Here is a 24,313-nt window from a genome sequence, read left to right on the forward strand (position 1 = left end):
CTTCAGCAAAATGATTATTTGTAAATATGTTGTTGTTTTTATTTCAGTAATTACAATATGCAATAAAACAGAACCAAAAATACAATAATTTAATCATAAACATTAACACAGTTGACCAATAGTGTACGTTGTTAATGTGTTAAGACACATTGTCACAAATTAAGTTACATATTGCAATGCCCGGATATAAAACATAATACCCAATCTTGTACAAACAAGTAATATACTTGCATATTAGCCGTTTAAGGTTTACACGTTGCGATCCCAAGGTCATTATCCAACATAAAGGTAGCAGCCCCGGTTGCCCCAAGCTTGCACGTGACAGCATTTTGTTTGCTACCAAGAATGTACCAGAAGTCGAACTGCTCAAATGGCGCGCCCACAAGCTCCGATGTCACGGTACTGCTGGTCCATGTAAGTGACGTCACGCGTTGAGGTGACATAGGTGCCCATTTATCAAGTTCACCTAGAATGGCCGTCTCAAACCTGAAAAGGATTTGTTTATTATATAATTTAGACGCTATACAGTACTATGCAATGGTTAAACTGCAAGCTTTATGTTACAAAATGATGCATACCTTATTGTATAATCCAAAAATTAAGGATAAACAAAACTTCATCAATAATATCCCTACATTTTTGTCAGAGCTTTCGAAACATAGTAAAGGCTTTTATTTTCTTGTAGTTTATAGTTACTCATCAGTGCAATAAAATGTTATTTTACTGTTTTAAACAGAGAAATAAAAACAATCATATTTTCACTGTTGAAAGATTAGCCCGGTCACAGACATGCCACACAATGTTAAGACACAATTCCTACGACGCCATTTCTGATATCTTACAACATTTTTTGTTCAGATGAAAGGCGCAATATATTTCACCGAATGAAGTTATATTTCACGCGGGGGGGGGGGGGGGGGGGGTATTTACTTTTGATGCTTTCGAGGTAAAACAAATTGCGAACTTTAAATGAAACAAACAAGTATCCCCTTTATCGCAGAGATGTTGAAAAATTCATTAAACTGAAGATCATACAGCGTAGCGAATCACACAATCGTCCAGATATAAGGGTCGTCCGTTTAACTATACGTATGCTACCAAGTCAAAGCCCCAATGGTACGTGATACCATCATGGAATAACCGTTGATACGTTGCAAACTTGAATGCTATGTAGAGTGAAATAGTAAAACAACTGTTGATCTCAAAGTTACTGTGTAGTTAGAATACTGTCGTATCACTAAATCAAAAGTACATTGAAAAGGACTCTGTGTTATGCACCTAACATTTGGAAATAGCCCGCGAGACCCGAGTGCTTTCCTACTTGCTTTTAAGAACCTGTCGTCTGGGGAAAAAACTGGAAGACATAGTAGAGGGTTATCCTACTCGGTGTAAAGCACCTACCATCCGGAAATAAACTGTAATACATGGAAGAGGGCTATCCTACTCTTTGTTAAGCACCTACCATCCGGGAATAGCCTGCCAGACATGGTAGAGCGCTATCCCACTCTTTGTAAAGCACCTACCATCCGGGAATCGCCTGCCAGATATGGTAGAGCGCTATCCTACTCGGGGTTAAGCACCTACCATCCGGGAATAACCTGCCAGACATGATAGAGCGCTATCCTACTCGGTGTTAAGCACCTACCATCCGGAAATAGCCTGCCAGACATGATAGAGCGCTATCCTACTCGGTGTTAAGCACCTACCATCCGGGAATAGCCTGCCGGACGTGGTAGAGTGCTATCCTACTCTTTGTAAAGCACCTACCATCCGGGAATAGCCTGCCAGACATGGTAGAGGGACATCCTACCCGGTGTTAAGCACCTACCATCCGGGAATAGCCTGCCAGACATGGTAGAGCGCTATCCTACTCGGTGTTAAGCACTTACCATCAGGAAATAGTCTGCCAGACATGGTAGAGCGCTATCCTACTCGGTGTAAAGCACCTACCATCCGGTAATAGCCTGCCAGACATGGTAGAGCGCTATCCTACTCGGTGTAAAGCACCTACCATCCGGTAATAGCCTGCCAGACTTGCTATACGGCTTTCCTACTCGATGTAAAGCACCTGCCATCCGGGAATAGTCTGCAACACGTGCTACAGGGCTATCCTACGCAATGTGAAGCACCTACCATCCGGGAATAGTCTGAAAGACGTGCTACAGGGCTATCCAACGCAATGTGAAGCACCTACAATCCGGGAATAGTCTGCAAGGCGTGCTACAGGGCTATCCTACGCAATGTGAAGCACCTACCATCCGGGAATAGTCTGCAAGACGTGCTACAGGGCTATCCTACGCAATGTGAAGCACCTACCATCCGGGAATAGCCTGCGAGACATGATAGAAAGCTAACCTACTCGATGTTAATAACCTACCATCCGGGAATATCTTGCGAGACATGGTAGAAAGCTAACCTACTCGATGTTAATCACCTACCATCCGGGAATAGCCTGCGAGACATGGTAGAAAGCTAACCTACTCGATGTTAATCACCTACCATCCGGGAATAGCTTGCGAGACATGGTAGAAGGCTATCCTACTCGATGTTAATCACCTGCCATCCGGGAATAGCTTGCGAGACATGGTAGAAAGCTAACCTACTCGATGTTAATCACCTACCATCCGGGAATAGCTTGCGAGACATGGTAGAAGGCTATCCTACTCGATGTAAATCACCTACCATCCGGGAATAGCCTGCGAGACATGGTAGAAAGCTAACCTACTCGATGTTAATCACCTACCATCCGGGAATAGCTTGCGAGACATGGTAGAAGGCTAACCTACTCGATGTTAATCACCTGCCATCCGGGAATAGCCTGCGAGACATGGTAGAAAGCTAACCTACTCGATGTTAATCACCTACCATCCGGGAATAGCTTGCGAGACATGGTAGAAGGCTATCCTACTCGATGTTAATCACCTACCATCCGGGATTAGCTTGCGAGACATGGTAGAAGGCTATCCTACTCGATGTAAATCACCTACCATCCGGGAATAGCTTGCGAGACATGGTAGAAGGCTATCCTACTCGATGTAAATCACCTACCATCCGGGAATAGCCTGCGAGACATGGTAGAAGGTTATCCTACTCGATGTTAATCACCTACCATCCGGGAATAGCCTGCGAGACATGGTAGAAAGCTAACCTACTCGATGTTAATCACCTACCATCCGGGAATAGCTTGCGAGACATGGTAGAAGGCTATCCTACTCGATGTAAATCACCTACCATCCGGGAATAGCTTGCGAGACATGGTAGAAGGCTATCCTACTCGGTGTAAAGCGGCTATCGAACTGTAGACCGTACAGAGAGCTAAAGGTCACCCAGCCAAAGGGATCATCATAAGGCACAGCGTACAGGTCTGTTAGGCCAACCTACAAGACGTCAAAGAATGCCAGACATTGATAAGATTAGACTCACACAAATTTAGCCTTATTTTTTTATTCAATGCATGATCTTTACCCTTGGGATCGTGTGATATTTTGAAGTAAATTTCTACTTTATAACAAACGAGTTCTGAAGTCCTATGAATCATTATCTCAATACTAATTTACTGATTTTCAAATTATCGATTTCGTAAAGCGAAAAGTAAAGTTAAAAGGAATCGTACTATTGTTCATTAATAGTAAGTTCGAGCGGAACACATACGTTAAATGCAGGAAATGTGCTTACATTGTCGTAGATGCCAGTGTCCCGGGGGTACAGTGTATACGGGCTCTTGAGATTGAGCACGAGGATATCGGCAAACCTCAACCCGCCCACCTGGGTGTACGACAACCACGCCTCCCCGTCTGGGCCGTCCACGTCATTAAACGCCGCCTAGCGGGAAAATGAAATATTACAATATATAATGAATAACGATAAGGCCGATTACATTTTTCTATGTTTGCAGGATTGGATTTCAGGCATGTGCTATTATTTGCTAAGAAATAAAAAAATGGACTACACTCCTATTGATGTTCGTTGGTACATTGAACATTAATGTTCCAATTAAACAACTGGTTTTGCAAGTGGCCAGTTGGCAAATGGCAACTGGTACAGTTTAAAATATTGAAATAATGGTTTAAGAGTCCTAACAGCTGAGTGTGTCATTAGTTCAACCATACAAGGCAATACAATACACGCACAATGTCTTTGTTGTTACTTTTATAGCTTCTTTCAGTAGATGTGAGAAAAATAAAACAACACTAGCAGTACCTGAAGTATCTGTGCGTCAATGGCTCTAATGGGAAACTGGGGTTTCAAGATCACGCCGTCACTACGGCAGCACCTGGCATAAAATGGCAAATATTATAATAGTGTTGTTGTTTCAAGGGTTATAAGCAGGGTGAGAAAGTCGTTTAGAAATTAACGTCATTTGATTGTTTGATCGGATATGACACGTACTGCGAGAAACTCTTTGAAGTCACGTGATTTCTCACACTAAAGGTTTCTCTGCACCGGTCAGCTGCAGCGCTGACCTAGACCGACTTAACGTATTGAGAATTCCTTTAATTTCGACACGCAATACCAGACACATGGAGATATTCTTAGGATTACTTTGAGAAAACTTGAAAATGCCTTATTATATATACATTTCCGGAATCGCCTTTGGTTTTCCGGTAATTACAGACTGAAATTATTCATGAGCACAATTGGCCGGTAATAAAAACCTTTCGTCTTTTTAAATCGTAAGTTCATGAAACGTCCAAGCACAATAAAATTCAGTATAACAGTATTTGCCTTTGAGCGTACTCATTGTATGATCGTTGTGGCAAAATAGTAATCGCGAATTTTACTTGTTTATATGTTTAAACAAAGTATGACGAACACTATACATTCGAAATGTTTCCGATGAATATTAATAATATCTGTCATGTGTTCTCGTTCCGGATAGAAAAATCCGACCCGAGGGCACCTGCGTTGCCAGGTAACGAGGCTTGCCGAGTTACCGGCTACGCAGCGTGCCCTCGGGTCGGATTTTTCTATCCGGAACGGCACACATGATAGATATTTTTTCTAGCATACCTTAAATTACATTTTTTGTGAAGAAAATACATAAGAAAGCGCGTTTTTGTACATTTAACCAAAAAGCGCGTGCGATGATGTTTACTGACGTCATGACGCGCAGTAATTTGTATTCACTGCATACGTCAATAAGTTCGTTCGCTATCACGTCTTTTAAGGTTTATTTTGTTTTGTTTAAAGGAATATTTTTGTAAAGTTAATGTAAATGGAACTCATCTACTGAAATTTCATAACTATGGTTACATTAAGTGTTTAATAAAAGAAATTGAAAGAATTACGTCACAGCACGTGACTCATCTGGCATGGGGGGGGGCAGATGGAGTTTTCCAGCACGGCTGAATTTACCGGAAGTGCCTATCCGGTGTGCTAGAAAATTTTATACAAGAGCTGTTCGAGTCGAAATGAAATAATAATAATAAGTGTGTGTCTAGCAGAAACATGCCACACTGCGTTTTTGATATAGCGTACGCGAAGTGCAATATGGTGTATCAGCTTGATTGATAGAAGACACATTTTATTCCATCACTTGTCTCCGATCATTTAGATTTTGGACATTTTACTTCATAATTCATTATAGTTTAGTTGTATTCAATATAGATATATAAATAGAATATTGAAAAGCCATTTAGATATATTCGAATGCAATGTCGCATGATTGAAATGAAATCACATTTCGTCAAATAAAAAAGTAAAAGAAAGATAAGCGATAATACATCAAAACTTGCCATTCGCCCCTCAGTACCGAAATTCAAATAGTTTAACATATTGGCAAGTATTTTTGGATACTTCCCGAGAAAATTTTAACATTTTCTTGTCCAAAATGGTGCATTTTGAGCGTTTATAACTTTTGTTCTTCGATATTGACATAAAAAAGTTAAATTTGGACGATTTTAGTTTGGGATGGGGGACAGGTGCGCCACCATCTGAAACCGCTAGTGAACATGTATTATGATTAATATTATTGTTTTCTGGCGTATCTTGGTCAGCATGGACAGTTTTGTGGCTCCGATCATGTCGTTAGAATCTACCAGTATGCTAGTAAGCGCGGTGTTTAATAATATTACTACTCACTTCATCAGCATGGACACATTGGTGGCCCCGACCATATCACTGGGACCCACGGGCCCGGTACTCAGGGTCGATACAACCATGTTCAGTTTCCAGTTGGGCTCAGTTCGTTCTGAAAAACGTAAACAAAGGTGATCTTAGATATGTTTAACACAAAAAATAGTCCTTTCTAAAGATTAAAAACATATATATTGCATAACACAATCACACGTTATGCTGTGTCATCATTGTCGAAAACCACGACAGTGGAAAGGTTCGACCGTGTGTCTCCGATAATATATATGTCGATGAGCATATCCGCAACAGAAAGATATTTTAAAGATATACCTTAAAAATCAAAATAACATTAAATACACGAGATGCCAAAGCATAACTTCAGATGGTATATGACTGTAATAAGTAAGGATTCTTACTATAAATGTTGCCAGGCTGTGTCTCAGTGGTCCAGAATGTATCCTTAAAGGGGGCGATGCCGAGAGCGGTGGCAAAGATGCTGGAAATACCGATACTCCACTGTCCGTCACCAGGGCTGTAGTCGTTAGACACACGTCCCTGCGGAACAGATAAAAGCATGTGCAGGGAAATTCTTATTTTTTGTTTGTTTGTGTTGTAAGGAAAACATGTTCTTAAGGCAGCGAAGATCGTTGAGAAAAACAAGTAAAGTCGAACCCCGTTGGCTCGAACTCCCAGGGACCGGCGAAAATACCTCGTCCTTAGGAAAATTCGAGTCTAGCGGGAATGCTTGCCTTCAGTATATAGAAATCGGTCCTTTACATCCAGTTCGAGCCAACTAGGAATTTCAGCCAAGTTAGAAAACGGTGTTCGACTGTAATTCTTTTTTTTTATTAGACATCAAACTTTTTTTACAAAATTGATTCACTCTAGTCGAAATAGCATAATAGGCTATTTATGACAGGAAAGTATAGGCTTTTTTTACTTAAACATTTCATGTTTGCTTGGCGTACCTGGGTAACTCGGGGATACATGAGTGCTTGCATGGCGTGGCGAGGGTTTGCCATGCAGTACTGGATAAATATCCCCGCATCGTCAGCCGCTGTCGCCATTTGGTCAAGCCACGTTGTCCCGAGGGTCAGATTATGTAGTAACGCCTGGACGCCGCTAAACTCCACGTTCAACCAATCCTGTAGGTCGCGGTATATCAGAAGTTATTACAATGCACGCATATCAATAAATCTTAAGGATCAAATATGTAACTTCTCGGTAGAATCGAATCCTAATTTACTGTTAAACACTCTGGTATGGATTGTAAATCAGGCTTCAAAGATCAATTTTATCTGTACAAACTTTAATAGCACGGAAAATGTGTCTCATAGCCATCTACCAAATACGGAAGATTTTTTTGATAAAAACGAGAGAAAGGTCGTTGCCGTGAATTGATTTAGCAGCGCCTCCTACATAATTATGGTTAAAAATATCAACCAATTCTTCTAATATTATTATTTATTTAAGCATTTTGCAAGCCACATACCTGTTCATACATTACGAGTCCCCACTTCTTTGCCTCATTAAACAAGTCGTCCCAGAATTTCTTAGTAACCGGAAGTGCTTTACTCTTCTCTACGATGAAGTCGTACGTGCCTCCGTTCTGCTTCGCGTACGTCGTGTCCGAGGCCCTAGATTGGAAAAGGTTTACAGACGTTCATATAGGTTGAGCGGAAAATTAGAGACTATTTGCATCAAAGTCAAGTAAACTTTTTTCATGGTATAGTCTGCTCAAATTCTGCTTTGCTGACATCGTGTACGCAGCCTCGGTTTGTTTGAAAAGGGTTGCTCATGTTAATTCATGATTTTCCTTTTACAAAATTGATCGTATTTTTGACACACGACATGTTTGATGCACTTGGAATATAACTTAAATATGCATTTATTATAAGTTGCAATTTGCAGTGTGTTTATTTTAGGCAAGTGATACACCTTGAACGATTGTCCATGTTTTTTTATACCATATGCCTCTATATACATATGTATTCTGTTCATATCTCGATGTTTTCGCACAGTCATTTTAACAGTGTGTGTATACCACGTCAAATAGATGGGACACAGTGATAAATTGCGTCATATATGCTACGTCGGAAGGCAACATTTTGCTTCGAATGAAGACTTGTAACAAAGATAACTTTCCTATTTCTTCACCATTTTAAATGAAACAAAGCGCAGTCTACGCCTCTTACGGAGCCATGCCTTCGGTCTTTTACCAGAGTGTGATTGAGAGTTTCGTTTCTTAAAACACTTTAACAATACGACCGTCTGACGGAGCACTGTCAAAACATTAGTTTGGAAACAGGTTTGTCGAAGTGTTTGATGAAACTAATCACCTTATCAAACTCCTGTAATAAAACGAAGGCGGGGCTTTTTAAGCGGCATAGACTGCCCTTTGTTTCATTTAAAATGGTGTAGTAAAAGAAAAGTTATCTTTAATTTAAGTCTTCAATTTATGCAAAATATTGCCTTCCGGCGTAGCATAGATTACGTAATTTATCACGTGGTATACACACACTGTTTTGAGAAGTTGCTTCGTACAATGTTTAACAGCCTGAGGACGAGAACCGAGACTATTCCCCATGTATATCTTGATTCACGACACACACTTAGGCAATATTAAGTGAGTAATATATTTGTGCATCCTTTCAACGAAGGGCGGTTTGCGAAGTTTTCCTTAACTGGACAAAACATAATATACAACAGAAAACAGTTGTGTTTCCTACACTAACGCTATGTACATACCAGTATCTGTTGTGGGCGGCTGCTGGTAAACCCATCATACGGGAAACGTTCCTGCCAAGAAGATTTCCTATTAATTACTCTGACAATTATGATTCCTTGTCTCGATGGCTGTACAATGATAGACTTAAAAATAGTTTGCAATAAACGAAATATTAGTTTAAACTTATTTAATTTTACAACGATTGTGAAACAAACTATTGCAACTTATATTAATCACTCTCGTTGGCACGATGTTGTGCGAGAGTGTGGTCTTGTGTTGTGGGGGAAACCGGAGTACCCGGAGAAAACCCACTTGTCCGGCTTGGTGACCACGTACCAAACTCACATGCACCCAGGCCGGGAACCGAACGTAGGTCGCCTTGGTGATAAGCGAGTGCGCTAATCACTGCGCTAACCGGACAACCTAAATATTATTTAGCCCATTAAATCATTATAGACTGTCGAGTCAAGAATGTTTGTATTATTCATTGTGTAAAACCTACCGCATTTCAGTAAGTGTGTCAAGATGGTATGGATATGTACTGATTTAATATTATAAGCACACACAAGGTAGTATTTTGTTTTTGAATGAACGTTTTTATTTCTCTATCTATAAGTGTTTTTACGAAATAAATTTGATGAAGTTTCCATTAGTCATTAGTGCTTAGAAACCAGTTTTTTCTTAATTATAGAACACATTATTCTCATTCCTATGAATATGAACACTACATAACTGCATTGAATATTACATTTGGTTTCATAGTCTATGTGGCAACGTAATTACATTGCTTCTCATTACATGTGACGTTTTGGGAAAGGGCCGTAACTGATGTAGGAAAAGCCCGTGGCTCGATTCCTGTGCATTTCCTTTTCAATGAACGTAAGCTTTGTTACATTGCAATGATTCTGCTTTTGTTTTGTTTTCTTCATCATATCTTGCGTTAAAGTATCGTCATGCAATGAGTAGTGCTTAGATTGTATACTCCGAGAGTGACAGCGAGAGGGTTCTATCTGCATATTCATCTAATGTCACTTAGAACCTTTTCGCTTCCACACCTCGAAATAAACAAAATCAGGATTCTCACAAAAAGCCGTCTGGGAAGACATCAGGCCGGGAGACCCAGGTCTTCACTCCGTCGTCAACACCCTTGTAGTACCACCAGGAATCGTACTGGACATACCTGTATAAAGGACAGGAAATACCATACTAAACAATGTGGCATTCGTCAGTATACAGAACGGTATACATAAAGATTGTGATTACCAGGTCTTGACTATTTCGTCAACACCGTTATACGAGGTCCATTCATTTGTCTACACGGTTCATTAAACATTTAATGGAGGTTATCAATATAACAGAAATTTTCGGTATATTTTTTCTTAACAAGCAAACTTTCATTCAGTTTGTCTTGCTGACTGTGCCCTCATTTACTCGTTACCCTAATACTGTGCGCTGTCATTTACTCGTAACATTACAACTGTGTCCTATTATTTGTCCGTAATGTCTCCAATGTGTCCTATTATTTACTCGTATCTCTACAACTGTGTCCCACCATTTACTCTTCACTCTTCCACTGTGACCCATCATTTACTCGTTACTCTACCACTGTGTCCCACCATTTAGTCTTCACTCTACCACTGTGACCCATCATTTACTCGTTACTCTACCACTGTGTTCCACCATTTACTCTTCACTCTACCACTGTGTTCCACCATTTACTCTTCACTCTACCACTGTGACCCATCATTTACTCGTTACTCTACCACTGTGTTCCACCATTTACTCTTCACTCTACCACTGTGTTCCACCATTTACTCTTCACTCTACCACTGTGACCCATCATTTACTCGTTACTCTACCACTGTGTTCCACCATTTACTCTTCACTCTACCACTGTGTTCCACCATTTACTCTTCACTCTACCACTGTGACCCATCATTTACTCGTTACTCTACCACTGTGTTCCACCATTTACTCTTCACTCTACCACTGTGACCCATCATTTACTCGTTACTCTACCGCTGTGACCCTCCATTTACTCGCAACTCTACCACTGTGACCAATCATTTACTCGCAACTCTACCACTGTGTCCCACCATTTACTCTTCACCCTACCAGTGTGACCCATCATTTACTCGTTACTCTACCACTGTGAACCATCATTTACTCGTTACTCTACAACTTTGACCTATCATTTACTCGTTACTCTACCACTGAGAACTAACATTTATTCGTTACTCTACCACTGTGGCCTATCATTTACTCGTAACTCTATCACTGTGACCTAGCATTTACTCGTTACTCTACAACTGTGTCCTATCGTTTACTCGTTACTCTAACAGTATGCCATGTCGTGTACTCGTAACGTTACCACGGTGTCCTTTCATTTCCTCGTTAATCTACAACTATGTCCTATCATTTCCTCGTTAATCTACAACTATGTCCTATCATTTACTTGTTACTCTACCACTGTGTTCTATTATTTACTCGTTACTCTACCACTGTGACTGATCATCTACTTGTTTCTCTACCACTGTGTCCTATCATTTGCTCGTAGCACTACCACTATGTCCTATCATTTACTCTTTACTCTACCACTGTGACCTATCATTTGCTCGTAGCACTACCACTGTGACCTAAAATTTACTTTTTACACTCCACCACTTTGACTGATCATCTACTCGTTTCTCTACCACTGTGTTCTATCATTTACTCGTAGCACTCCCACTGTGTCCTATCATTTACTCATTACTCTACCACTGTGACCTATCATTTGCTCGTAGCACTACCACTGTGTCCTAACATTAACTCTTTACTCTACCACTGTGTTCTATCATTTACTCGTAACTCGTAACTCTATCACTGTAATTGTTACTCCACCACTGTGTCCTATTATTTACTCGTTACTATACCGCTGCGTCCTATTATTTAGTCGTTACTCCACCACTGTGTCCTATTATTTACTCGTTACTCGTAACTCTATCACTGTAATTGTTACTCCACCACTGTGTCCTATTATTTACTCGTTACTATACCGCTGTGTCCTATTATTTAGTCGTTACTCCACCACTGTGTCCTATTATTTACTCGTTACTATACCGCTGTGTCCTATTATTTAGTCGTTACTCCACCACTGTGTCCTATTATTTACTCGTTACTCGTAACTCTATCACTGTAATTGTTACTCCACCACTGTGTCCTATTATTTACTCGTTACTATACCGCTGTGTCCTATTATTTAGTCGTTACTCCACCACTGTGTCCTATTATTTACTCGTTACTATACCGCTGTGTCCTATTATTTAGTCGTTACTCCACCGCTGTGTCCAATCAATAACTCGTGGCACCTTTTAAAGAACAAACCATCATCTAAACTGGCATATACATACTTGTATGGTATTGTCTTGTTATTGGCGTAGGTTCGAACATCCAACATTGTCTGTTCATATGTCTTGTTCTTCTCCGTATTGTAGTAGTAGTATGCACCTTTAGGGATACAAAAATGATGTCGGCGTATTAGCATAGCTGTCTGTACAGTGTATTTGTCCTCGGGTGTTAGGTTCAAAACAACCAACACAAAACCTGAGCAGTATTATTAGGATACTGCAAGAAATATGACATGTACATACTACTACAGGCCAAGGCGATATCTTAAACGAAACGGTGAAAGCAATTTAATACAAAACAATGGTAAAATCATGGACAAGTCCAGTACGGTAGTAGTCTGAAATGCGACCAATATTCCATTTTAACCGAGCAGATATCGAGACCAAACACATAGAAAGACTACTGAGCTCGGACTATGTATGGTAGAGAACTATAACAACATACGATCGAGTATAGGGCGACTTGAATTGCCTCCGTACAGCTGTTGCGAATATTAATATAGTATTGTCAAGATTCCCTCATTTATATTATTAATTATGAGTAACTTAACTAATAGCCAGGCCCAATTTACTCGAAACTTCTTAAGATTTACAGGCTTCAGTAGCTTATTTCAATAAGCCAAAATACATACTTAAATTTGATTATAAATGAAAACTGGTCTATTGTAATTATATTCAAGATAATTCCCATTTAAAATATTTTAAGGAAGTTAATATATATATACACACAAATTAGAAAAACAAAAACTGTGAGCTTAGTTTAACTCTGTTATAAGGGACTTAAGAAGTTTCGAGAAATTTGATGCAGTTTTTTACTCTACCCTGGGTTGCGTCAAAAGACAGCGGCCGATGAGACAATAGACACAAATTTATCACGGAACTTTGAAGAAAAACATTAACTTCAATACGCTGTTAATTCAAAAGCGCAACGTACGTTCGCGAAAACAAAACCAATCTGTGTCTTCAGAAAGGGCTGAACTAATACCAAAATCAGGTAACGAATAAAGATCACGGTTACAAGTTGAATTATTGTAATTAAAATGTGTCTATATGACCATCCAGAACTCACTTACCATTGTCCGTATAATAGCCCAGATATTTGATGGTCATATCTTCCTGTTGTCTGGCTGGGTCCTTTCCGTAGAACGTTCGCATCAATTTACCCCACCCCTCAAATGCCTGCATGAAGATAAGAATTATGTTCAAGCTCAAATAGTAATTATTGGATGGACGAAAACTTTCATGAAAATTTTGTAAAACCTAAAATGAGAACCAAACCAGGAAATAATGTACAATAAATCCAAAGCAATCAGTTTGAAGCCTGATAAGGTCCTGCTCCCTGAACGATCATTACTAACGGATTCATCTGATTCGAGGAGACAAATATATAAAATAGTCAAGTGTATCTTATGATAGTTGATACACAAATGTCTGAACAAACTATTATATTCAATGTTTAATATGATATACAATACTCAAATGTCTGATATGGTCTATGATACTCAAATGTCTGATATGGTCTATGATACTCAAATGCCTGATATGGTCTATGATACTCAAATGTCTGATATGGTCTATGATACTCAAATGCCTGATATGGTCTATGATACTCGAATGTCTGATATGGTCTATGATACTCAATGTATGATATGGTCTATGATACTCAAATGTCTGATATGGTCTATGATACTCAAATGTCTGATATGGTATATAATACTCAATGTCTGATACGGTATATGATACTTAAATGTCTGATATGGTCTATGATACTCAATGTCTGATATGGTCTATGATACTCAATGTCTGATACGGTATATGATACTCAAATGTCTGATATGGTCTATGATACTCAAATGTCTGATATGGTCTATGATACTCAATGTCTGATATGGTCTATGATACTCAAATGTCTGATATGGTCTATGATACTCAATGTCTGATATGGTCTATGATACTCAATGTCTGATATGGTCTATGATACTCAAATGTCTGTTGTGATCGATGATACTCAAATGTCTGATATGGTCTATGATACTCAAATGTATGTTGTGATCGATGATACTCAAATGTCTGATATGATCGATGATACTCAAATGTCTGATATGGTATATGATACTCAAATGTCTGATATGGTCTATGATACTCAAATGTCTGATATGGTCTATGATACTCAATGTCTGATATGGTCTATGATACTCAAATGTCTGATAAGGTCTATGATACTCAATGTCTGATATGGTCTATGATACTCAATGTCTGATATGGTCTATGATGCTCAAATGTCTGATATGGTCTATGATACTCAAATGTCTGATATGGTCTATGATACTCAATGTCTGATATGGTCTATGATACTCAAATGTCTGATACGGTCTATGATACTCAAATGTCTGATATGGTCTATGATACTCAATGTCTGATATGGTCTATGATACTCAAATGTCTGATTGGTCTATGATACTCAAATGTATGATATGGTCTATGATACTCAATGTCTGATATGGTCTATGATACTCAATGTCTGATATGGTCTATGATACTCAAATGTCTGATATAGTCTATGATACGCAAATGTCTGATATGGTCTATGATACTCAAATGTCTGTTGTGATCGATGATACTAAAATGTCTGATATGGTCTATGATACTCAAATGTCTGTTGTGATCGATGATACTCAAATGTCTGATATGATCGATGATACTCAAATGTCTGATATGGTCTATGATACTCAATGTCTGATATGATATACAATACTCAAATGTCTGATATGGTCTATGATACTCAAATGTCTGATATGGTCTATGATACTCAAATGTCTGAAATGGTCTATGATACTCAAATGTCTGATATGGTCTATGATACTCAAATGCCTGATATGGTCTATGATACTCAAATGCCTGATATGGTCTATGATACTCAAATGTCTGATACGGTCTATGATACTCAAATGCCTGATACGGTCTATGATACCCAAATGTCTGTTGTGATCGATGATACTCAAATGTCTGATATGGTCTATGATACTCAAATGCCTGATATGGTCTATGATACTCAAATGCCTGATATGGTCTATGATACTCAAATGCCTGATATGGTCTATGATACTCAAATGTCTGATACGGTCTATGATACTCAAATGCCTGATACGGTCTATGATTCCCAAATGTCTGTTGTGATCGATGATACTCAAATATCTGATATGGTCTATGATACTCAAATGCCTGATATGGTCTATGATACTCAAATGCCTGATATGGTCTATGATACTCAAATGCCTGATATGGTCTATGATACTCAAATGTCTGATATGATCGATGATACTCAAATGTCTGATACGGTCTATGATACTCAAATGCCTGATACGGTCTATGATACCCAAATGTCTGTTGTGATCGATGATACTCAAATGTCTGATATGGTCTATGATACTCAAATGCCTGATATGATCCTCAAATGCCTGATATGATCGATGATACTCAAATGCCTGATATGATCGATGATACCCAAATGCCTGATATGATCGATGATACTCAAATGCCTGATATGATCGATGATACTCAAATGTCTGATATGATCGATGATACTCAAATGCCTGATATGATCGATGATACTCAAATGTCTGATACGTCTATGATACTCAAATGTCTGAAATAGTCTATGATACTCAAATGCCTGATACGGTCTATGATACTCAAATGTCTGAAATAGTCTATGATACTCAAATGTCTGATACGGTCTATGATACTTAAATGTCTGATATAGTCCATGCTACTTCAATGTCTGATATGATCGATGATTCTCAAATGTCTGATATGGTCTATGATACTCAAATGTCTGATATGATCAATGATACTCAAATGTCTGATATGGTCTATGATACTTAAATGTCTGATATGATCGATGATACTCAAATGTCTGATATGATCTATGATACTCAAATGTCTGATATGGTATATGATACGGAAATGTATGATATGATCGATGATACTCAAATGTCTGATACGGTCTATGATACTCAAATGTCTGATATAGTCCATGCTACTCCAAAGTCTGATATGATCGATGATTCTCAAATGTCTGATATGGTCTATGATACTCAAATGTCTGTTGTGATCGATGATACTCAAATGTCTGATATGATCGATGATACTCAAATGTCTGTTGTGATCGATGATACTCAAATGTCTGATATGATCGATGATACTCAAATGTCTGATATGATCGATGATACTCAAATGTCTGTTGTGATCGATGATACTCAAATGTCTGATATGATCGATGATACTCAAATGTCTGTTGTGATCATCGATGATACTCAAATGTCTGATATGATCGATGATACTCAAATGTCTGTTGTGATCGGTGATACTCAAATGTCTGATATGGTCTATGATACTCAAATGTCTGTTGTGATCGATGATACTCAAATGTCTGATATGATCGATGATACTCAAATGTCTGTTGTGATCGATGATACTCAAATGTCTGATATGATCGATGATACTCAAATGTCTGATATGATCGATGATACTCAAATGTCTGATATGGTCTATGATACTAAAATGTCTGATACGATCTATGATACTCAAATGTCTGATATAGTCCATGCTACTCAAATGTCTGATATGATCGATGATACTCAAATGCTTGATATGGTATATGATACGGAAATGTCTGATATGATCGATGATACCCAAATGTCTGTTGTGATCGATGATACTCAAATGTCTGATATGGTCTATGATACGGAAATGTCTGATATGATCGATGATACTCAAATGTCTGATATGGTATATGATACGGAAATGTCTGATATGATCGATGATACTCAAATGTCTGATATGGTCTATGATACTCAAATGCCTGATATGGTCTATGATACTCAAATGTCTGATATGGTCTATGATACTCAAATGTCTGATATGATCGATGATACTCAAATGCTTGATATGGTATATGATACGGAAATGCCTGATATGATCGATGATACTCAAATGTCTGATACGGTCTATGATACTCAAATGTCTGATATGGTCTATGATACTCAAATGTCTGATATCTTCGATGATACTCAAATGTCTGATATGGTATATGATACGGAAATGTCTAATATGGTCTATGATACTCAAATGTCTGATATGATCGATGATACTCAAATGTCTGATATGATCGATGATACTCAAATGTCTGATATGGTATATGATACGGAAATGTCTGATATGATCGATGATACTCAAATGTCTGATATGGTTTATGATTCTCAAATGTCTGATATGGTCTATGATACTCAAATGTCTGATATGATCGATGATACTCAAATGTCTGATATGGTATATGATACGGAAATGTCTGATATGATCGATGATACTCAAATGTCTGATATGGTCTATGATACTCAAATGTCTGATATGATCGATGATACTCAAATGTCTGATATGATCTATGATACTCAAATGCCTGATATGGTATATGATACGGAAATGTCTGAATTGATCGATGATATGATACTCAAATTTCTGATATGATCTATGATACTCAAATGTCTGATATGATCGATGATACTCAAATGTCTGATATGATCTATGATACTCAAATGTCTGATATGATCTATGATACGGAAATGTCTGATATGATCTATGATACTCAAATGTCTGATATGGTATATGATACGAAAATGTCTGATATGATCGATGATACTCAAATGCCTGATACGGTTTATGATACGGAAATGTCTGATATGATCTATGATACTCAAATGTCTGATATGATCTATGATACGGAAATGTCTGATATGATCTATGATACTCAAATGTCTGATATGGTCTATGATACTCAAATGTCTTATATGGTCTATGATACTCAAATGTCTGATATGGTCTATGATACGGAAAAGTCTAATATGATCTATCGCAGACAAACGCAAATGGATGTGTCTATCGGTGACAAGAAAACACCGTGGCTGTGGAGTTGGCTGTGACTTAACATAAATGGAATTACATAGAATTGACAATGAAACAATCTCGCGTTTAATGCATTGATTGACCTGTTTGGGCAATTTGAGTACGGGTGATGCAAAAGTTTAAAAAGAAGTTACTTTAAATCTTAATATGTTGGGTTGTTCTAATTGATGGAATAAGTATTAAAATGTTGGTCACCTTGTTTATCCCAGTGTCATAGTAGAGAATAAACTCTTGGGTGTAGCCCATCGGAACCGAGGAGACACCTACAAACACATGCGTAAAATAAGTTAACGTCTCATCACTTAAAAACATGGGACAGTTTTCTGAGAAAAGCACTATATATGGGGTAAGAGAAAGCTGCTCAGAACATTTTAAGACAAATCGATCTCCCCGATATTAATTCAGTTCATTACAAAAGAAAAAAATCAGAGAGACTTATATATGTTATAATCCTAATTTTCAAAACATTTTGTTGAGAATTTCCGCCAGAGGCAAGCACAGAGGTTATACACTGCATATGTAAATGCATGCAAAGAAAGTTACCAAGTACAAACATTGTTTTTTACTTTTCATTTTGAACTATTTTAAACAGGCAACATAAGCATATGTAAGCTTTTAAATAGCCTGACACACCTCCCATAATGCCCCCGTAGTAGTTCCCGCCTATCCCCGCGTCGTGGAGGAAGGACGCGGACATGAAATTGTTGAAAGGTGAGAGAACGAGTGTCCGTCCGTCCGAGTCGAACAGGGCCAACGGTCCGCCCGTGATTCCGTCATTTAGTCGGTATGTGGCGTTCGACCATCTGGAATAATTAGTGGTCATTGACCTTTATCAGTCATCCTCATGGCTATTTATTAAGTCATTTATTTGTGTGTGTCGACTAACAAATTGCTGGATCTGGAACCGCCCTCCAAACAGTTGCTCACGCTAGCTAACGTTCTCTAGTTCGTTCCACGCTTGCCGTCAGTGTGTGTATACTACGTGATAAATTACGTCGTAATTGCTTTGTTTTCAGTCTTTATTCGAAGCAAAATACTGCCTTCCCACGTAGCATTTATGATGTAATGTATCATGTGGTATACACACTGGCCGTGTATACACTACACTAATACACAACTGAACAATTTGCTAATGCATAACGTGAATGGTTGTCTCAACAGAAAAGGCCTGGTTTATCTTGTATTACAAGCCTAGAAACCATCTGGAACTGTTGAAGTGAAGTCGGTCGTGTTTGAATGTTTTGCCGCCAGAACTTGGTTAAACTGATTTTACTTTTGACCTGTAAAGTAAGAAACCATCGTCAGTCCTGTCTGAACGTTATACCACCAGTACACGACAAATATTGGCATTGAAACGATCCATCAGCTATGCTAGTGTTGATCAATTCCTAATATTCGAAATACGTTAGTTTTGATCTATTAACTGTAGTCTTCTCTCAGTAAAGGATCACTACAAATCGCCTGAATGCCCGAATTCCTGCAAAGTAGAAACCGTCAAGCTATAAATAAATTACACTCAAACATAGCGGGACAGAAGCAAACAGCCGGAAAGTGGTTACATGGGACCGACAGAAACACGCCGGAAAGCGTAAACTCCGTGAACGTCGTACCTCCCATAATTCCGGCGTACACGTTTCCGCCGTATGGGGCGTCCTGATGCAGGGAGGCGGCCATGAAATTGTTGAAGGGAGAAAAGATGACAGTGTTTCCGGTCCGGTCGAACACCGCCAGAGGACCACCGGACAGTCCACCGTTGATTCCTAAGCCTTGGTAGTACCATCTACATGAGTAACCGATTCCAAACTAAAATCGTTTTCTTTGTTTTCGGTTATGTGCATTATTTTCCTATCATTCAGAGCTTTAACCATGCAATAAGAAGCGTGAAGATAAATAACAAAGCTATTTCAATATAAACACACTACTCGTTGCGTGGAAAATTTATAATATTTTTAGTACAAAATAGTTACTACGCCCAACCCTGGTAATTGAAATCATGCATGCACGTGTGCTCTAACAGAGCTTGAACGGTGCATGTGCGGTGTCCACACGGTGTCCGTACGACAAGAATTACCCAGTTTGGCTGTATCTAAATTTTTCAAATATTTAGCTTGTCAACTGAAGTGAAGACATCCAGTAAAAAAATAATATTTATTAATTAATGTGTCCGTAGTATCGTACGGACATCGTGCTCGGATCTGACGGGCCCACGGTGTTTCGATGCCCGTACTAGCTCTACCGGGGCCCTTGCGAGCTGCTCTCAACTGAGAAATTGTCCATGTGCTCGGCAAGGATGCGGGAAATCACCTATCACTGAGTCCGCAAGTTCTCCACGAGTTCAAAATTCCGAACGATGCTCGCAAGAGTCAACGATGTCCGTATGGACTCCGTGCGATGTTGCAAACTTTCGACTGAAAACCTACTCGTACGGAGCTCGTAGCTTGGATGTGACCAGGGTATCAATATTAATCAATTTGAATGTCAAGGGGGAGGGGGGGGGGGGGTCGAGTCCATCAGTAGCTGTGTGTTCAAATTATATTTAATTCTGAGAGCCGAACTTAGTTGATAAAGTAAACATACAAGGCAATTCCGTAATAAGTTCAAACGCAATGTCTTTGTAGGTCATCGGCTTAAAATATGTTGTTCAGAAGCATATGGAAACAATATAAATTTGATCAAAAGTTGACAATTCAAACATATATTTAGTACTATGAATCTAAGCTTACTAGCATGCATATATGTTTATGTATCAATAGAGAGTATATTTTGCCATTCAGCAGTCAAGAGATGAGATGTACCAAATTAAGATGATACAGCTCAAATGCTGAACATCATTCTTTCTCTCGCTGTATATCTCAATAACACGTGCAGACAAGTCAATGTAACAATTGCTGACTTCTAGATGATAACAGAAGATAACTACTGATTATAACCCTACTTGAGCATGACCCGTGTGTTCAATCAGAACATCTTTACGATGTCAACCTCTTCTTTGTTTAATTTATCCAAAGTTCTCCATTAACTCGATTTTAAAGAACGGAGTAACGAATCAAATGTTTTGGTAAATCGGCGTTTACAGTTCTGTAATGTTTATAAAGGTCTGTAGAGTTATGAAATCAACGTGAGATGATAGTATGGGTTAATGCCGTCCCCCATACACACATACACCCCACCCCACCCCACCCCACCCCCAACACATTCGTACCGAATACCCTTATTATCTACCAGAAACGTTACAAAAATGCTATTATAATATTTTGAGAGTCTGCGCACGGAATAAAACCCTATATATTGTGATCAGTATCATCCTCCATGTGCCCGAGTTCTTCTAAAAAACACACCCTGAAACCGTTTACCAAAAAACGAGGGGTAGGTCATAAATAATGTTGATGTACATGTAAAAATTTGAAGTACGTTATTACTTCATGCCCTATATGTGCTAAAAAGAACTCTCTCTTTTTCTAGAAATTCTCTTTATGTAAAAGCATACGTATAACTTACAGCCCAATTTTCTTGCTTGTATCCCCAAACATCAGACCGCCAAAGGAAAGGAAGCCGAGTAGCCCCGGGGGTCCCTCCAGCTGAAACCCGGGAAATCCCCCACATAGATCCTCGTACGTTTTACCCTGGGTCCACTTGGCCCCGTCCGTATACACCTGGAATAAGGGGCCATTTTATGTGATAAGTAGCATGGCTAGAATCTCTAGAAACACGTTACATAGTGCATTTTAATACATGATTCACAGTATTGATCATCTTGGAAGGGGTGGGGCAAGGGGGTGGTACAAAATTAAAGTAAAACATTTCAGTATCTGTAAAAAGGACTAGATTGTTGAACATTCATTGATTATATTGACCATGACGGCATGCGTTATTCTAATTTTGTTAAGAATTTTACCGGAACCTTCTAGTCTTCCCCATTAATTTTTTAAGTTATAGATTTATCAAATATATATCAGACCTTAAAGAAGCTTTTGGTGGTAACATTGGAGTAATTTACCTGTTGGAAAATAATCACGGGTAAGCTAGGGTAGGTTTTTATCACCGCTGTAAATCTGGTTTTGCCGGCATCGTTTATAACGTAATCGAACGACGTCGACTGCCATTGGCCCAACTTATCCGTCCCTGACGTCGCTGACGTTGACGTAAGATTAAGCGTTTTGTCCGCTGCGCTGTACGTCTTGTTGTTAGCGTTGAAGAATGTCGGGGCGCTGTTTAGCCATGATTTACCGTGTATATTTATACTGTACGTCCCGTCAGTTGTTATTGATATAACGAAGTCATCATTACTGGTACGTTGTTTTCTATTCTGCAAACCTGTTAAAATGATTATGGGTAAGAATTGGTGTATTTGAGCAAATACTTAGAATGGTCAGTGCCTTTTTTTAAAGCAACCAAAATAACAAGACTTTGTAATGAACGCTTATTACAATGTCTTTTTATAGTATATTTCGTAACCCAAATATCTTATCCAAATATCTTTAATGTATAAGTGTGATTCAAAACATGTCAAAATCTCTCACATAAGAAAGAAACTTATTGTAAAAATTGGATCCAAACATTTTGAGGAAATAAATATAATGGTCAGTGTTCTTTTTAAAGCACCAAATTTTTCTTATTGTAAAGATAATGCTTATAACGGAGGTTAAGATCAACTCTTCATAAATCCAAAACGATATGTATTAAGAAATACTATTAACTATTTTAGTTGGTTGTAGCCCCAATATTTCAAATCGATATAAGGTTGTTATTACAGAGGTTATTTTATAAGACATGTACATGTATAAGGGAGAGACTGAGTGACGTAGAGTCAGTTATTGAATGATATGAATACTTAGTATTAAACAACCGTCTAAATACGTGCGAAATAAATATACAAAATAAACGTACCGTAACATAATTGATATAAGGTAGTTAAACACAGTACACTAAACACAAATTTATAGTCCATGTTGAACACAGTCAATACAGCATGTGAGGTATGGTAAAAGTTTTAAAATACGTTATCATAATACTGAAATTATCTTTTTTCGTATATCTGCCGGCGGTTAAGATAGTCATAATAGTGAGCGGCGGCGTTGATTTGTAAATACTAAAACCTAATGGACAATAAAGTGAGTGTGCATTTCAATCTTGAATTATTTGATCAAATGATTGATCGATCGATGTTGATTTTACTGCTGAACATTAAAGGGACTCTACCGCTGATTCATGTTCTGAATCATGACAATAAGGTCCAAATGCAATAATGTGAATTTTGGATGCATGGTCACTCCATATTGGTTTGATGTCATTGGTATGGGGTTTATGATTAGAAAAAGAATGTTTAAAGTTTAAAATAATACTATATACATACTTATATAGAACATGTATATATAAATATATATAGGGAACCAATAATAACAAGCTTTTTGGTTTAAAAAAAATAATGTAGAATATTTCATTTCACGCCTGATTACAGTTGAAATTAAGTACAGAATAAACTCCAATACCTTTATCTTTATTGTTTTCTTCGGCCATTTGTTTTACAGTCGAACCCCGTTGGCTCGAATTCCTCGTTGGCTCGAACTGGATGTAAAGGGCCGATTTCTTTATACAGAAGGTAAGCATTCCCGCTTGGCTCGAATTTTCCGAAGCTCGAGCTATTATCACCGGTCCCTGGAAGTTCGAGACAACGGGGTTCGACTGTATACATTTGTGATCAGTCAACAGTGACCTTTCAAATGATACCAGAATAATATGGGTCCACCAGAAATAACATATATACATAACGTAACGTAACGTAACGCAACGTAACATAACAAATAACATGTATTCAGAATGAAATGATATAACATTCATAGTCTTTTATATATGCCTCTTTTTATATTTCCAATGACCCTATCAAGTGGCAATATACATATACAGACACTTGCTTCAACACTGTGTGTTTCTTATGTAAAACAAAGCCTAAAACCATTCGTCCATTTAGGACTGTATTAATAACTATGTTCGGTATTATTATATGAAGAACTTCTGGTCCATTTCAAAAACATGAACAAGACGACTCTTTTATCAAGTTATATTGTTCACTCATCATAGTAACGAATACTTTCTTTAAAAAAAATGTTATTTTTGTTCATTTCGGAGAGAATGTCCCTTTAACCCGATAGTGAAAAATAAGTAC

At 38.3% G+C, this 24,313-nt stretch overlaps 1 protein-coding gene across 2 annotated transcripts; it reads right to left on the reverse strand.

Moving 5' to 3' along the window:
- Positions 1 to 25: 25 nt before the first annotated feature.
- LOC128224213 (uncharacterized) lies at positions 26 to 23,192 on the reverse strand. Of its 2 annotated transcripts, none has more exons than XM_052933986.1 (17): positions 23,038 to 23,192; positions 22,148 to 22,464; positions 21,649 to 21,803; positions 19,761 to 19,930; positions 18,346 to 18,413; positions 13,263 to 13,368; positions 12,193 to 12,289; positions 9,888 to 9,983; positions 8,824 to 8,874; positions 7,568 to 7,712; positions 7,044 to 7,220; positions 6,492 to 6,630; positions 6,082 to 6,190; positions 4,201 to 4,273; positions 3,676 to 3,822; positions 3,232 to 3,377; positions 26 to 486 (listed from the first exon to the last, which is right to left on the reverse strand). In XM_052933986.1, the coding sequence occupies exons 1-17, from the start codon at positions 23,096 to 23,098 to the stop codon at positions 243 to 245; spliced, it is 2,301 nt and encodes a 766-aa protein (XP_052789946.1). In that variant the 5' UTR covers positions 23,099 to 23,192; the 3' UTR covers positions 26 to 242. The 2 variants fall into 2 exon arrangements, with proteins under 2 accessions (XP_052789946.1, XP_052789947.1); XM_052933987.1 differs by lacking the exon at positions 19,761 to 19,930 and adding an exon at positions 18,784 to 18,953 and having other exon boundaries at positions 23,038 to 23,191.
- Between the last annotated feature and the right edge of the window lie 1,121 nt (positions 23,193 to 24,313).

This window comes from Mya arenaria, chromosome 17, assembly GCF_026914265.1.
Source record: "Mya arenaria isolate MELC-2E11 chromosome 17, ASM2691426v1".
NCBI lineage: Eukaryota > Metazoa > Mollusca > Bivalvia > Myida > Myidae > Mya > Mya arenaria.

Coding starts and splice junctions, on each gene's coding strand:
- LOC128224213 (XM_052933986.1), bottom strand. CDS start 23,098: ATGGACTATAAATTTGTGTTTAGTGTACTGTGTTTAACTACCTTATAT. Junction 9,984..12,192: donor AACAAGACAATACCATACAA/GTATGTATATGC, acceptor TCCTTTATACAG/GTATGTCCAGTACGATTCCT. Junction 7,221..7,567: donor GACTCGTAATGTATGAACAG/GTATGTGGCTTG, acceptor CGCGACCTACAG/GATTGGTTGAACGTGGAGTT.